The sequence below is a fragment of the Dendroctonus ponderosae genome, unplaced genomic scaffold, assembly GCF_020466585.1.
Source record: "Dendroctonus ponderosae isolate FM_Combo_2020 unplaced genomic scaffold, Dpon_F_20191213v2 Dpon_F_20191213_5, whole genome shotgun sequence".
Classification (NCBI taxonomy): domain Eukaryota; kingdom Metazoa; phylum Arthropoda; class Insecta; order Coleoptera; family Curculionidae; genus Dendroctonus; species Dendroctonus ponderosae.
The window spans coordinates 6009643-6028001 of record NW_026018715.1 but is presented as its reverse complement, the minus strand read 5'-3'; the positions used below and the strand labels follow the sequence as shown (position 1 = coordinate 6028001).

Sequence of the window (18359 nt, the reverse complement as noted above, 5' to 3'; positions counted from 1 at the left end):
GTATTCCAATATGCTACCAATTAAACATGGAACCATTTCAAAATAATGCTTAATAACAAAGTTGAAATTCGATCTTCAACTGTTAATATCTTCTATAAATTTTCGAAAAAAACATTTTCAATATTTTTCTCGTACTACCCAAGGGAGCCGCTATCATCCCTTAAAAGGAATGGCGCCAATTTTGAATCACCCTGTATATTCCTTTGGTTCACTGCATCAATCATTGACCCTTAAAACACTTTTCCATTGTGAATAAATATGAAGAAAACGTTAAACAGACGACTGATCTACGACGGATCTGCCAGAAACACCAAAGTAACTAGATTTCAAAAGATGAATTGGAGAATATCCGGCGGTTAGTTGACAAGCAGCCGAATTAAAAACAATAAAGACAACAAAAAACCGTCACTAATAATTATTGATAGGTCCAATATGTCGGTAACTGTTTATTTTAATTATAGCACATTGTGCCCCAATCACACTTAGGATTCAACGAAAAATTCAAAATTGAAATAAAAAGCGGGGTTGGACCAACCTGTATAAATAAATTTGGCATAAAAAAATTGCATCTGCAACTGAAAATTGATGGATTCGAACTCTTTGCCAAAGAAACAGTCCGCTCAACTTTAAATGCATTTATACATTACTTCTGGGGCTCACTCTATCCTCCAATAATCAATCATGTTGGAAACATTTAAGATCAGTAGTACCACTTATACTAATTATAAGCGACTTTTTTTTCCTAGATTTGCTGAAAAGACCGCGCCGATCTGAGCAAATGCTGTAGACGAAGGTAGCGACAGAGAAACGAAAGACAAAGTTAGCCATGAACATGTGCTTTTTGACACTTAGATAAAACTGGCAAAGTTGCAGAATAACTAACTGAATTCCAAATTCAAAATGATGTGGAAGACATAGAATACAGAAAAACTTGAATAAATACATAATACATTTAACAATTACCATCAAACAAATAACTGAACATGGGGCAAGAGGCAACATAGATAGAACGAATGGAACAAAGTAGTCATGATAAAAGAAGTCTAAAATAATAATAAATAAATAACCATACAGTATAATAGTTATGTTATAGATAGTATATGCAAGAACCAACAAATAGATAGAACCATTTAACATCCTAACCAAGGAAAAGGAAAATTGTTTACCCTATTCGCTTATAGGGTATATTTTATTATCGTCGAGGAAGTGAACATTTTTATCGATCAATGCTGTGTGTTCAAATGTTAATTTAGGTAGTTTTTAAGTTTTTGAAGCGAAGGCACATTTATTGAAATATCCTTATTCCTTATTTCTTAGTTACTCTCGAATTGCCTTCTTTTTATTCTTAACAGACGAGTTTCTAGAACTTAAAAAAAACATTTAATTGAAAAAGTTGCATTGAAACCTTGAATTTCAGTTCAAAGAAGTATTTGTTGTATTTGTTCAAACAGTTAAAACTGATTGGTAAAACTGTTATGTAATAAAAAATGTAGAACCTGATATGGACGCGGCACAATTTTCAGTCGGGAAGAGCTCTACACTATTTTTTTCTTTAATATACTCTTACAAAAATCAAGCTGTGGGGATTASGCAAAAAAAAACGTTTGCATGTTGGGTCAATTACCAGCAAGATTCATACAAAAATACAAAATAGAAAATTAATTAGAAAATAGTATWAAAAATATCGTTTGAACACGGAAAATAGTTTCAATAATCAAATATTAAATAAACTATCTAGTTGTCAAAAGAAGTCGCAGACGGAGGACAAATCGATGAAGAGACTTGCACAAGTAGGTATGGTTTGCGTAAGAAACGGATTAAAATAAAAAGTACATAATTCGCTCATTACACATTGAATCCGGTAGACTTGATGTAGGAAAAACTGAAATACGTGAGGAGAGAAATTAGTCAACGATATCAATAATTTCAGTGAACTTTGTAACAAATTATAAGAATTAATCATTATTATTTAGTAGCTGAAGAACGGCGCACATTTACGGTCTCAATACCAAAACATGTTAACTAATTGTTCAATTAAATTAGGTGTTCTACTCAATTATTTAGGAAACATTTTTAATATTTATTATTTCGGATAATCTTTCATGAATGGAATTGTAGAACAATTTGTTTGTTTTCAAATGAGTGCAAATTATAGACAATTCACTTTCCAAACACTCCAGCACAATATGCTATTCTAGAACTAAATAAAAAAGCCTTATGAAAGGTAAATAAAATATATCTAATAACCCAGATCTCTAAAACACTTCAAATTAATTTATATGAGCATTCAAAGAAACATTAAAATAATGAACAAAGCTTATCACTACATGCGTGTGAATTAATGTGCACGACAAATACCTAGATTATTATGACATTTCACGTTTTCACGAACATTTTGAATGCGAACACACCTGTTATCGAGGTTGAATTATAAAAATAAAAATATTTGTAATTTTTTTTTAAATTTTACTTGACACACAATCGTAACAAACACGAAATTTATCTCAATTCATCTAAACTGTCTCATATATTGCGGCGACAAAAAGCAGGAAAACGTTCTCGAGGTTGAGCCCAGATTTGCTAGTCAACAGGCATATGATATACCACCGAATTGTGTGTTCGGTTCGTCTTAAGTGAAATTTATTGCCACATCGTTTATCATTTCTGGAGCACCATATGCCACAAAATTGATATACATGCATAGTTTCGTCGAACTATGCAACTTCTTAAAGTCCATAAACTAATTGCAATTGCTCGGGACCTTAGGGCTGTATGCAATATTCAAGGGGATGCAACACTTTGCAGATAAGAACAAGTAAATTTACACACAGTCTTAACGGAATAAATGTTAAATTACTTTTTAGTTATAGCTAAAATGTATATTGATATTTTTCAAAAAAAAAAATTCCTATAAATGCGAATTTGCAAACTCCTGGATACTGACCTCTTGCTGCAATCGTAATACTTTCTGCATAAAAGTTTTGGAAATTATACCTTCCGCCCACATTCACGAAAAAACGAGAAAGGAGTAGATTTTTCATTAAAAATCGGTTAGTTCTACTCGCAAAAATCATATAAAGAAAAGCATAAGCACCTGATATTGCTTAAATTAGCATACAGTCAAAACGTTAACCAAGTCTCTGGAAAGCTGCAGGAATTAGCTCAATCATTATGCAGGGTTTAACACTAGTGCACAAATAATAAATAACTGAGGTGAAACTCTGAAACTTCTGCAGAAGACAGTGAATATTAACCGTTTTAATAATAAATAAAATTGCATGAAAGGTCCACATAAACCCTCATTTTCACTTTTACATTAAGTATTAGCTTTATAGTCGAATTCCGATAAACCGCTGTCAAATAATTGTGTATTATCATGATCGCACAAAGTCCCATATTGGCATGAACATTTTGTGTTGGCATTAATGTTGAATTGGGAACATTTAATCCATTTCTGTTACCTTCAGTCAATCAATACCGTAGCATGGAAATAGAATATGAATAAATCAGATTTTCTTTAAATATTCATAGAATGGGAGCCAATTGATTGTTCAAAGCACAAAATCGCTCGAAAGTCTTTAACAGAACCACATTAATTAATAAAATTATGTATGTTATAAATTATCGAAAAAAACCTCTAATATTTCCTTTACGTAAAAGTACGTTTATTTATTCAGAGTCAATATTTGAATGTCACGCTTTTCCTTTTGGATAAACGTGAGGGACGGCGGTGATGAATTGGAACAAATAGTAATTTGGAAAATGGAAGTCTGCCCTTAAGTTCGAAATTCTACCGTTTGGTGAAGAACTGATTTATCAAAGCATTTAAATCCGAGCCAGTAGTAAATCAAGCTTTTGAGTACCGTAGAATGTAAATATTATTTTTACCCATACAACTAAATTTAAGGGTCGGTTTCAAAGGGGGTGCATTATAAATTCCTATTCTATATTACCTAAAAAGAAAATGTTCAAAACGAAGAAAAAGTAAGTCGAACCAGTCGTAGATCTCAAAGGACCAAGAGCTTACAAAAGCAGTGGCCACTAAATTGTGTGTAATTTGATGTCTCTGGGCGCCCGTTGTTCGAATGCAGAAACATCTGCAGGAACCCCCCGAGGACTTCGCATGGAGAAGTGAATCCGGAGAATTTGAATATCGGCCAAGAAAGTGTCCTCTGAGAAATTAGCCGATCTGCATTTATTTCCTTATTAGACAGATCGACAGTTTTAGATCGTGAAGCGGGTAAAACGTTTACTCCATTGAAAAAAAAACATATTTGAAACCGCAATGCAATTCGGAAAGTTTTAAAGCTTCTATAGGATACATCCTTACTAGTCTCGAAAATATTCAATACGAGTGAAAATTGTTGAAATGTAAAAAAGGGCACAAATTATTTTCAAATTGGACACAGTTTACAAACTAGTAAATGTATAAAAGTTTGTTTATACATCGCAAATAAGGAAATGTTGGAAAGGTTGTTTATACGTGAGACAATTTTATTTTGAAACATTTTTTAAATCTAGCAATCAATGGGAATCTATCAATAAACAATTTCTCCAATGAATTGAATTGAATTGAATTGAATTCCATTTCATCACTCACTAAAAATATCAAAATCATGTTTGGAATTCCTTCGTAAATGGTTTTTCTTGTGGAATTATTCTAAATCGTTTGCAGACATCGAGGACTATTATCGGTTACGGACTAAGATTTCCTATTCTATATTTCTAAGAAAATTCATGAGAATCAATGGGAAAAGTAGCTGCAAACCATCGCTGATATTTTCGTCATAAACATTTTGCTGAAAGAATTTATGTTGATTTTCTCTTGAGCCTATTCGACACTTTCAGCACTACCTTCATCCCTAAAGCGGAAATAAGTCTCATCTGTTCATAAAATACAAAACAACTATTCGGGCCCAATTTCTAACGCAATGGCTTCTTTTCATTTTTTTATTTACTCTTACTTAGCTCGGAATAACAGAGGCCACCACGATCATCAGATCTAACACCTCCCCTTTTTTTTTGGGGAATGTAAAATTTATTAAGTAGTCATTTTAACCCAAGAACAACTTGATCAAAGAATGCATGAGGCCTTTGCAGAAATAAAACTTTTGCACATCATAAATCTTTTAAAATCTATTCGAAAAAGGTGTCGAGATGGAGGTTGCTTCTAGGTTATTGGCTTTTGTTTCATGGCCTACTGTGATTTAAAGTAATATCATTCTAACTGTGTTATATTATTGAAAAGTGATTTTAAAATTATATCTTGTTGGAATAAAATATACAGGGTGCTCCAATTGAAAACATTAATTAGCTTAAGACCGATAACTTTTTGATATATCCCCGTATACTTATTATGAAAACGGCAGATTATTCAGCAATCATTATAAAGAAACTTTTGTATACAATATTTTTCTGTATGACTGTTAACTAAAAAAATATAGGGTGATTTGAAAATTGGGAACTTGTTATTTTTTCCTGTATCTCTTTGGCGGGAAAAATTTTTCAAATTTTGATTTTATAATTTTAAGTGCGACCTAAAAAGAACACATTGCGCCTCTGCTACTTTCTTGATAGCAGTAACAATTAAGGAAATAGGACACCCTGTATTTATTACTGATCGCAGAAGATGAGCATTCGATCCGCTTAATTCTGAGAGAGAAGTCAGTAGTTTTAAGAAAAATCCGTCAAAGTGATAATGTGTATCTAGTAAACAGCTAAATTCATCTTATTTTACCATCACCGAAGGTCTGAATTTGCGGAAAAAACGCAGGTTTTTTTACTAACCAACCTGTTCCTAGCATTGGAGCTTTTAGCTAGAGGGATGATGTAGCTAACGAGTATCTCATAGATGTAGCGAACGAGCGATGTGTATAGTATCTCAACTGACCCTTTTATATGCATACAAAGAAGCTTTTTCACCATCAACATTAAAAGAAAAAGCCGTGTAATATATTGGTGGCTAAACAATTGGTAAATTCTACCCAACGGTATTCTCGGGGTTCTTCCCAACGGTTGTCGGTACAATCGCTACGCATCAAAACGAAGCAATTAGCCATATTAGAACACATTCTAAATATACACTTTTGCAAATGCTTGCTTTTTATCTATGGTGCGAACCAATATTTAAATAACTCACAATCCATTACAAAAAATTTTAAAGAGAAATCATAAAACACTTTTTCATATCGCACCTTGTTGTTGAATAGAAAATTTAATTTCCGAAACAGACTTTACATGCTCCGTGTAAATACAATGCCTAATAGAAAGCTATTATCATGAAAACTTACCTTTATTCCTATATGAATTGGGTAATCCTGGGATGTAGTCAGCGAAGGCAACGACGGCAAAACTGGCACAATTGGAAGAGAACAGGACATCATACTGTCAACCTGAAAATAGTAAAGCATGTTTGAAAAATCCAACCAGAGAAGTAGTATGCTGAGCAAATTTAAAAAATGAACTAATCCAAAAAAGGAAATAAATTATGTAAATTCTGTTCTCAGCTCTTAAAGCGGGCATTTTCTAAAGAAAATCCCCACCGTTGCAAGTGCGACGTTGATTGAACAAAAGTCCATTTCTCTTGAAACAATAGCCAGGCAGTCCATTCCCAAAAAAACATATCCCAAGTAATTAAACTTGTATTTTTTTCTACTCCATACTCTCTTCGTTTTCGTAGAGACAGGGGTGTTCTCTTTCAAATGGGCTTCATTGTGTTATTTGCCTGCTTGCTTGCACCCTCGCCGTTCTCTCGCATTTAAATAACTTTTCTTCCCCTACATTTTCATTGTGTTGTTTTTTAAGAGGTTCTCGGTGGTCCCGAAAGAATTGCCATCCGAAGCTACTCAGAGAGATTTTATCGGTGCGTTCAAATTTAATTTCGACCAAGGCAATATTTGCAGCTATTGTCAAAGTTTCTAATTGATTCAAATCAGATTCAAAATGTACGTAAATACCTTGCAAACTTTGTAATTGTTCTCCTAATTAAGTGAGGAGGTTCAGTATCCAAAAAACCCTAATACAATAACAAAATTATATTGTTATAAATGTAAATTTAACTGCAAATCCCCAATGATAATTACAACAGTTTCTTTCCTGTGTATAGTTTGGATATTTAGGTTTGCGGTCTACCGTTTGATAAAATGCCTCTATTAACTTTAGCCTGATAGACGAAAGGCGCATCAATCATCTCCGCTACATTGTTTAGTCCATGGGTAAACGAGTTGAGGCAACCACCATTATCTCAGAGTCGAGTTTTCTTGTGTTTCTACTGCTCAATTTACTACTTGGTTTTCAACATATTAAACCAGTACTGACAGTCACAAACAGAGAGCTTTTCGTTGCGAAGTAAAATCCAAATTATTCAAGCACACAAATTAAAATGTAAATTATTGCCACAATGCTTCATCCAAAACTACGATTATTCTGACTGTGATCAGTCTGTCGAGGCCCATATAAATAGAAATACTGAATAAAGAGGATTAAAAATACATGAAAAAGTAACTTGTTGGGCATTTACTTTGAAGGAAACGCAACAATTAACTTTTAGCGAGAATTTGTCAAGTAAAGTTAATTTTTGGCAGAACTACAACAGATAATGTCTATAGGTTGATATCCTTAGTCATTTTAGATACCCCCATATTTAAGAAACTTAAAATAATTCACATCCACATTTATAACAGAGACTCCCAGTATTGATTTTAAAATAAAATAAAATCAAAAATAAAATTGACAACATTTAATATTCATCAAACACACCATTGAACATGATCCTTTTAGAAGTTGGCTTTTCTGTTGCAGTTTTGCCTTATTCAAAGGATTTTAAAGAGCTGGCAAGCCATCCGACTAATTATTTTTCGTAAAACGCCCAAAGCAAACTAAAAAATTTGACTCCTGATTTTTAACCCGATAGAGCATCAAAGGCCGATGGAGCATGCATATTCATTCACTGTTTTAGATAGGTATGTTGTTTCACAAAGCACGTACTTGACATTATATAATTGGTTTTCTGCTTTGGGTGTTTTGCCGCGACTAAACTAAAATCAGGTGATGTAAAAATAAATTTTAAAAAATTACCCAAACAAAACACCTTTAATGAAAACTCTATTGGCATTTCAGCTTTTATGTTGATCAAGCCTTTAACTAAATTATTTGGAGCTGCTTAATGAGAATTTAGTTCATTTTAAGAAAGCTTTATTTACGGACAAAATACCGGGTCGCTTTGAAAGAGATCTAAACCTAAGTATTCAACATTAAACATGGACTTTATTTCTATGCAAAACTGAAAATTGCTAAAATAATCATAAGCTGGTAAGTATTTAATTTAAGGTTTCATTTTTCTTAGACAAGATTAATCCTTATAACTGATATTTATTTTGACCCACAAAAATTAGTGTCATACATTTACTCGATTTAATGATCAATATTATTTTCGCATTAAATTTCGATATTTCATATAATATTCATTCAATAATCGATAAAAGGGTTTGAGGCAAGACACAAATGGATGCGGTTTTCACATCCAGACAATGGTGGCGTCGATTTCAAAGTTTGTGACTTTCTGAAAAACTGGCCTGAACTGCGATATACTTGAAAGAATTGTCTGCTATTAACTGATTAAAAATCAGTCTTCGCTACGATTAAATTTCAAATTATCAGTCTGATGAAGTAAAGTGCGTTTCATAAACAGATCCAGAGACAAATTTGCAGTCGGCTTCAGGTTGGACTTAAAAAATATTTGAAAATGGCGCAGCATAAAAGTTTGTTAAGGCTCAACTGAAAGTTTGTATTTCGAAGGAAAATCGGCCTGCAGGCTTTTTATGTATAAATTTACCCCACTTCTGAGCAACCTGTATACATTCAAACATGTTTCAGTTTTTCAGAACATAACTTTTCATAACATAACAGCAACAGTTTACTGGAGTACATTTAAAATTGCTGTAAGGAGTGTATTCAGACGACGAAGATCAGGATTTTGCATCTAGAAAAATCTTTTATGTCCTCTTCAAATGTTGAATCCCTTGATCTTTGTTTTTATGAGTTCCATGGACTTTAGTTCTTGACTTAAAAATTCAAATAAATACTGCTTCTATTGACGATATAATTCAAAGGCGTAAACCGCCGAACAGCACGATTCGACAAGCCACACCTTGTAGTAGAGTAAAATAAATCTTTAGGTCCAAAACAGCTACTAAACTAGCTTTATATTAGCTTATTATTAGCTACTATGGCTATTGTTGCCAGAGGTGAACTTTTGGGGGTTTTACGAGTCTTCAATTCAAGATTGAAGGTACGATTTTAGATTGAGCTCAATGGGGTGTGAACCTCCCTCCTTTTTTTTTTCTTCTGTTTTTTCTCTTATTTTTGACTAAATTATTCATTTCAAAATACGGGAATCAGAATACCATCTATATGTTAGAACGTTTCACATTGCCCTTCTACTTCGCCCTAATAGCAAGTCTTGGAAAAATAATGGTAGCAGTCTACATCAATTTAATTTTCCTTTAAACCTCAACTTTTTCACTGTATCTGCTTATTCAACAAATGTTATTTTATCTCAATTTTAAACATGTCTACTTTTCCATTACAAAATTACTTGCTGCAAAGATTATTTCGGTCTGCGATATTAAATTCTAGGGATGCAGCAAATACAACGCTCGAGTGGGTTTAAATCTCTCGCAAAACTAAATATTCCTTGATAAAGTGCCTTTGAAGGAAACAGTTCATTTTATGTGAATTTGAGGGTGATCATTTATTTGTTTCCATTTTTATATGGAGTTGAACAGATTTTATGAGTCGGTTTGCTAATAGATTATGTACGATTTACGTATTAAATGTAGTAATGCTGACTAAGTTTATGAAAAATTCTAAGACTAATAATAAATGTTCAATGAAAATGAATTAAGAACTATCAATAGCAATAACTAGAATTTAATAGTTTTTCAGAAAGAAGAGAAAGATAAAATACCAAATGCCTGATCCAAAGCGTAAATGTCTTACCATTTCCAGATTTTCCAAAACAGAAGTTGGATTCTATCTTAAAAACCGAATTTAAAAAAATCTCACTAAAAGATTAAAACTATTGCGCAATAAAACATTGAATCGATCAGAATTTTTCATGATCATTTACCGTCAGTATCTATTTTCGAAAAAGTAGTTTATCATTAATTTACTCTCGCAAACAAATCAGGAACTTTAACCAAATTGTAAACTCTTCGGGGCTAAATTGAATTTAAGATGGTGATAAAATCTTTCTGAAGCGCTCGAAGGGCCGAAGCCGGTTTGAAAACTCTTTTAGAATAACACCTCCAAATTTTCGGGGAATGGAAAACTTATTTAACTACGGGGAAACAATAAGGGTGCCAGCAAACAATTACTGCGATAAAGACCATCAGGGGTCCGTTTCAGATGGAAAATCGTACCTTGAATTTAGCAAAAAGATCCATTTTGGCAGGAATATTGATGAAATTTATCAAGACCCTTTATCAAGAAATATTTTCGTTTCCATTTTCCGCTTGATTCATGCCAATCAAGCTTGATAGTGAAGATGCTTTATTTTAAGTTATTATGTGACTTTTAAAAATGTATAATATTATGTATTATAATTAATAATATTAAGCTCTCGACCTTAAAATACCGAAATTATTGTGTGATTTATAAACCAAACTGTTTCAACTGTGTTACAAAAAGCACAAGTAAATGCAAAAAGAAGTCATCGCTTAACGCAATTTTACGATACTCAGTTACCCTCATAAAAAGAAAGAGGCCATCACAGATCTAAAACGAATAAACATAAAACAGCAGAGAGCGCAAAGTTTCATCTTGAAATAACACAAATTATAGACTTGGTACCAGCCAGCTCCTGAAAACAAAGTTTTAATTGTTCCTACAAGAAGGATAGTCCGCACGTATAAACCAGGAATTACCATAAATTTCGGATAAAAGCGGAAAAGCTTGACGTTTTTCAAATCGCAACAGGTGCTTTACAGGTAAAGTTCTAAAAGTGTATTTAGATCTGTTTTGTGAGCCACGCAACAGATGGAATGGCTGGCGATATTTATGGATGCATTTCATTTAACTAAATGGCTAAACGACCAGAGCTGATACGAGCAACATTTTTCAGTGCAAAACTCAGATCAATAAATTCACATTAATCGACAAAGTGAGAGACAAACTGTAATATTAATGCGCTCTTACAAAGTGATTATGATTGTTAAAGTTAACTACATATATTGAATTTGGTCATTGAATGTAGGAAAGGGATAGTTTGCTGCTTTTTTGCCGATTTTTTCGGCAATTTGGAAAACTTTACGCGAACTTATAAGCACGAAAATACGAGTATTCTTACAAAAGCAAATTTTACTTATTTAGATTAAAATTCAAAAAGAATTAGACTAAGGCCGCAAAGTCTCTAGACCCAGTTATTCCAGTTACCTAAAAAAAGTTAAACCAATCGCAGAATAGTGCTATAAAAGTAGCATTTGAGAAGAATAAAAATTCACGGTTGCATTATGTGATTTATCAAAAGCCTTAAACTGTGTTTGCCACAAATGGGATCGATGTAGAGTGAAAAGTAAAACCTCTCAAGCGCGGTACAATACTCGACACCCACATCCATTTAAAGTGTATAGGAACTTGCGTAAAACCTAAAAAAAGATTTGCCCTCATCTTCTAGGCGTTCCTTACGCTTTGAGGAAACTTGACTGCTTTGGCATGGAAAAATCCCCAACAGAGATTTACACACAAGTAACATTACTTAGATTCTTGACTGTTTCTAGTTGCAGATATTTTACACAGTGATAAAAAGTATGCAGAGTTAAAACCGTATTTGTGTTACTTTCATTTAAATGTTTATATTCAATTTTATTTGGCACGGATTTTGTCTCTTTAGGTTGGCCAAGACATTACATCCTCATTACTGAAACGAAACTTGTTTGAATAAAAACTTCCATCAATCTAGTACTTGCTCCTTTAATGTTTCCGGCAATGAAAGTGAACCGAAAAAAACTCGAATAGTCGATTGAATGAAAACGACCTTGCTTTCAATGTGGTTCAACAAACTGAGCCCACATTGTTTCAGTGTTTTTTTTTTTGAATAATCAGCACATAATGTAACAACGCTGAAAAAAAAATGGGAAAACAACGTAACTCAGGTATACGAACATCCTGTAATTATAACAGTGGAGTGGAATTTTGCGTCAGTATCTCTGTTAGCATTAGGAAATATATTATTTGAACTCATCGTAATGTAAAGTCGGAAAAACGAATTTTTTTCGCAAATTGGCAGTTTCGAGTGAAAAGATAAGAAAAACTGTACTGTAAAGTTTAGATAATCAGTAGTAGTGTCATCATCAAGTATATTTAGTATTTCAGTCAAATTACTGGGTTTCACTGAAAGTATTTGCAACTTAAATCATGATTTGGAAGCGTCCCATTATTAGCCTCTCTTTAAATCTCTCTCACATCATTTATTCTTAAGTGTTGCCGATACCATCTTTTTTGAAGAAAGTGAAAAGCTATTCCTCGCTAAATTAAACTTATCCTCTTTAAATATTCTTACGTGTCAAGAATTCCGTTAAGTTCAAGTTAAGCGAAAAATGAAATAGATATTTCAAACAATAGATGTAGTTGAACTATTTAAACTGAGCAATGTAAATATTTTAACGTATTTCGACTTCGGCGGAAAGGAACTGTGATAAATGTTAGTTAGTAGATGATGTTAGTTAGATAAATTATWTTTAAAATCTACTTTAAAATGAATGRTACAAAATACAATTGTATATACTTTCCTGACTGTGTTTCAATTCCAAATCAAAATTAATTCCTGGGTTTCAGTCATTTATTGTCTCTATTTATCAATTAAAATACGTTTCGGTGTATTTTTCCACCACAACGTTGTTGCTGCCAAAAATGTATGCCAAGGCTTAAAGCAGCAACAACGCTACACATAAAAACTGATGATGGTGGAAAAATACACCGAAACGTATTTTAATTGATAAATAGAAACAATAAATGACTGAAACCCAGGAATTAATTTTGATTTGGAATTGAAACACAGTCAGGAAAGTATATACAATTGTATTTTGTACCATTCATTTTAAAGTAGATTTTAAACCCAGGAATTAATTTTGATTTGGAACAAAATACAATCCCAAAACTTAGAATTACAGTTCGCGCAAAAAATTCTTCACAAATAGTGTTTTACTTTCTTATAATTTGAAACGAGATTCAACTTATTTCTGTTCTGTTTCAAAGCATCGATGTTTAAGTTATTTAAAAAGTGCATAGAGGAAAATGACGACAGTGAGATTATTCCAGCAATTATATGTAATGCAGTTGAGATTTGGTGGTAAAAGTAAGGCAAAACTTGAAGACTTTTCTCAATGTAAAGCTGACCAAATGAGCAGCTGTGTAATACTTTTTTATATCCCATAGAAAAAATAATATTATCTACAGTTCTTTGCCAGAATAGTGAATATTTGCATTGCAAACCAGAGAAATTAAAATGTAAATGATATGCATTCTACACATTGCAAATCAATGGGATTTTAATTGCGAATACCTAGTTAACGAACACAAACAAGCAAATGGGTTGTATTTTGGCTTGTACCTCGGACACGTTATGCCCACTACTGCAATATCAATTATGCCCTTTATTAGTTTCGTTACTTTATTGCTATAATTTTTGACCGGTATGGGCCCCTGAAATTAAAGACTAAAAATGGAAGGCATTTTTTAAATTGAACACATCTAACTAACATTCATTAATTCGGAGTTATTACATTTCGAATTTTACAAAACATATTGTCTTTGTGTTTTTTTCGACCATTAGCTACTCCATTTAGCAAATAGGACAGTTTTATACATAGACAGTAAAATAATGTATAAATATTTCTTCTTCTTCAGGTACCTTGTCTGTCTTCAGACGTTGGCTGTCATCACGTTTACTATTTCTTGGCATTCGTCTCTATCAGATGCAGGGCGAAAGCGTAATCTTAGAAAAAACAGGAAAACAGACGCTCTAAAGTTTCCAAAAGCCAAAAAGATTGGTTTATTTATAATATCTTTATCGGATTTGTTAAAACAGGATGCTAATACACTACCGCGAAAATAAAATACATAAAGCAACATAATAAAATACACGTACCAACAGATAAATGATAACAACTTTCTAACAAATAAACTACAAACAAGTTTAATTTATCAAAATTTTCAAAGAGTGTCTTTTTATCTCATAACTCCAAGCAGATTTATTAACATTTCTTTAATGTATGAAAATGCTTCAAGTATGAAATGCAAGTCAAGGGGAATACAAAATGTACAACACGATTAAAAACACGAATAATGGCAGATCCAAACACACATACATACCTTACCCAAACTGAAAGTTTCACACACCTGCTTAATTCAAAAATAAACAGCACTTAACCTATGATTTACTAACAAAACATTTAAGTTGCAAATAGTATTTCTATTTTCTATTCTAAATAGATCCAATTTTAGACTTACTGGGTGTGCTAACTGATATATTTTGATTATTAAACCAATATACCGAAGTACTTGCATCGACTGAAAAATGTGAAGCCACCAATGGGGACACTTAGCAGTTGACAATAGAAACATTAATTGAAAATTTGTACATCGGCTGCAATAACGGCCAAGCACCAGTGATATACGGACTACCTATAATATACGTATACCAACTTACAACTTATCAAAGTTCCCCTCCACAATTCTAAGAAATGTCTTAGGACAGTCAGAATATCATATTAAGAACTCTTGGAATTTTTGTGCATTTATCAAAAACCAAAAAATACCACAAAATTACTGTTTACTATCGCTTGATGTCACATCATTATATACCAATATCCCAATTGAATATGCAATCGAATGAATAAAAAATAAATGGAAGGAAATCGAACAACATACAACAATTCCAGGAAAAGAATTTATTGAAGCGGTAGAACTATGTCTAAAATCTACATATTTCAAGTTTGAAAACAAATATTATTCACAAATATACGGTGTAGCAATGGGTCCCCCATATCAGCGACAATTGCTAACCTTGTTATGGAAAGCTTGCAAAAAAAACATAATAACAAGCCTAAATTATAAACCAACTTTCTTTAAACGCTATGTAAATGATTGCCTAATGTGTTTACCCAAAGATAAAGTTCAATATACCCTAGATAAATTTAACAATTTTCACGGCACTATAAAATTTACAATAGAAAAGTATAAAAATCAATCAATACATTTTTTAGTCTTAACAGTAGATTATGATAATTCAGGTGAAATAAAAACAAATTGGTATACAAAAGAAGTTTGGTCAGGAAGATATTTAAACTAGAATTCATATGCACCCCAAAAATATAAAAAAGCGTAATAACTCCACTTACAGATAGAGCTATAAAATTATCACACTCAAATTAAAGACAAGAAAATTAAAAAAAAAAACAGAAAAATTTTACTTAATAATAACTACCCAAAAAAATGTTTTGAGTCAATAATAAAGCGACGAATTAACAAAATTTACAACTCAACTAAATATAACAATAATGAGGAACAAAGAAACAATACATATATATCACTACCATATATTCCAGAAATCAATAGGAAAATTACAAAAGTACTAAAGCCACACAACATTATAATTGTGGAAAAAACAATTTATCAACTGAATGTTTCCCAAAACTAAAGCCAAAAACTGACAAAATGGATATACCAAATACTGTATATAGAGTGAATTGTTTAGAATGTGATAATACATGTATAGGACAAACTAAACAATATTTAAAAAAGAGAATGTACGAACATCGAGAACTTATCGGTCTATAATTGAATACGAAAGTAGCTTAGCAATTCAATATTATGCTTCGTTGACTTATTAACTCAAAAACTACTGTAGCCGTAAAATAACATTCAATTGGAGTTTTTCAAGCAATATTAGCAATCAGATTATAAAGTATTTGACGGTTAAACAATCGATTGAAAGTTCCGTTGCTCTGCGCATCGGTGTTGCTGAAACAACGCGCGGTCGTGTTGCCCCACTCTATCCCCACCATTGTTCATCAGGCACAGGATGGTATAAATACAGCAGTGGCATCAGCTGAAGCCGATTTAAGCTGAAGTAAGCGTGCTTTCGCCTCAGACTAACATTTACTTATTTCCCATTAAAAACCTCCCTTTACGCCAGTCGCGCTTTAAATGCATAATCTTGGTGCTATTAAGTTGTAAGTTCTTCTCTCCATAAAATTGTTAAACGACTGACAAATGATATAATAAAAATAAAATATGCGAACATGAGAGTCAACGTATTGAGCTACTTCTGGAAAAAAACATACATATTACATACTTTCTTTTGTACTTGCGTACAAACTACCACTTAATCACTTCAAATCATATTTGTTGAGACACTGGTTGATGGTGCAAAATATTACAAAGAAGAATAAATGGTAAAGGCTTTGATCGGGTACCAAAGTACAAAACATTTTTAAAGGAAAACTACAAACTGGGACTGAATAAGTGAATAATGTGAGTACATATAGAGAATTATTCAAATTTGAGTCCATTCTTGGACTGTCTAAAAGTCAAATAGAAAATAAGACATAGTTTTACCGATATAATCGCCTCTCGCATCACCTGAAGAGAATTGAATATCTCAAAATTTACTGTTTTAACCGTGATCTGAAAAGCATTCCTGAACTTAGTGCGTACATTCACCACGTTAGTTTTATGTTTATATGTTACTTTAGGTTATGTTTTTGATTTTAGTTTTACTGCATAACCTTATTACACAACATCCGTTTTCTATGTTTACCATAAATTGAATTGGATATCACGGTGTATTGTTAAAAAAGGAACGTTATAAGAAAATAAGAAAAGTTTGTGGCTCAACTTGATACGGAGAGCCTGAGACCGACTGAAATTAGATATGAATTTAACGCGGAAGATTTGAGCATTTTAACCCTGTATATAGATGGTATCATTTGCCAAGCAAAAATCCCGTTTGATAAAGACACAAACCGTCCCCAACTGGCACCGATCTATCCAAAGTAACGAATGGCCGCGCTCTCGGTAGCGTTTCCGCTCCAGTCACGTCACTTCCGACGCCTAATCTCCCCCGTCTTATTACCGAAAGTTTGACGTGACATGTATATTAGCCGGTTGAGAGACGCACACCCTTTATAGGCCTTATACAATCCGGAGATTTGTTGATCGACGCCCAAAATGTGGAGCTCAGGTGAAATTAGGCTTAACGTTTCGCATTGGTTTGATGAAATAGTTTTATCGACATTCTAATTACGGTAAAGCAGTCGTTTACTTGGAGACCTGAGATTTGATTATCACAGACACTTAGAGGGATCAAAGCTGGGCAAATCTAACCTCTGGAATTTGCTGTGATTTATGGTTGAGTAATTTTGATTTGTGTAGTCATGAGTGAATGTCGCCGTCTATTACCGAATGAAGTTGGTTCAGTCGAAAACTTCTTAGTTTAGTACTAAGCAAAACAATAATTTATGTTCAGCCACATTCAAGCTTATTCAACGCTTTATTATTTATTAATAAAAAGGTGTTACCCAAATTACTCGGTTACGTTTTAGTTGGCATCTGAAGAAACGGATGAATAAGAAAGTGCGGTTTTCATTTTCAATTTCAGATGAGAACTTGTTCCAAAACTTGTGGAAGAAATGGTTTAATATCAATATAGTATATCAAAAGAAAGTTCAAACAACGCCCCAAAAGTTTAAATCTCCGCACAAGCTTAATATTAATATCGTGCAATACAAAGCACATAAATGAAACAGAAAAATGAAGAGACAACCAAGATCTACATTTAGGAATGTTTTCCGGGCTTTGAAACCGTGGTCTATGGGAATTTCTTCCTGACGTTTCGTCCACAACTGCGGTGGACATTATCAAAGGCGATGAGGCAGTGGGCGAAGTGATAAGACTGAGACTAAGACTGATTCAACTGCTGGATTCCCCGTCGTATTTATGCAGCGTGTGTGCTCATGCGTGTGGGATGGGTGGGGATTCCAACGCTTCGGCGCACATGCTGTTTGGCGCAAAAAGCGCTTCCAATCTGGATTGAGTGCCGTAATTTCTTCTTTTCTGTTAAAACTGTTGTGGTGATTAAATATTTCGATGGCCTCTCTGGTGAGTCTCGGGTAGTATCTTTCAGATTGGTGCAGAATGTCCACTTCGTCGAATCGTATTTGGTGGCCGTCTAGCAGTGCGTACTCCGCTACAGCTGATTTTTCTGTTTGTCCCAATCTGCAACTTCGTTTGTGCTCCGTGATCCTAGTGTTTATGCTTCGTTTTGTGGTGCCGATGTATGCTCTTCCACAGCTGCACGG

General features: G+C 33.1%; 1 protein-coding gene across 1 annotated transcript in view; it reads right to left on the bottom strand.

Moving 5' to 3' along the window:
• The window catches only part of LOC109539609 (polypyrimidine tract-binding protein 2), a gene marked incomplete in the record, with an annotated part of 399312 nt that overhangs the window by 279480 nt on the left and 101473 nt on the right, over nt 1–18359 (bottom strand). Inside the window, 1 exon segment of the mRNA XM_048666924.1 lies at nt 6291–6392. Coding sequence (XP_048522881.1) covers nt 6291–6383 — 93 coding nt within the window.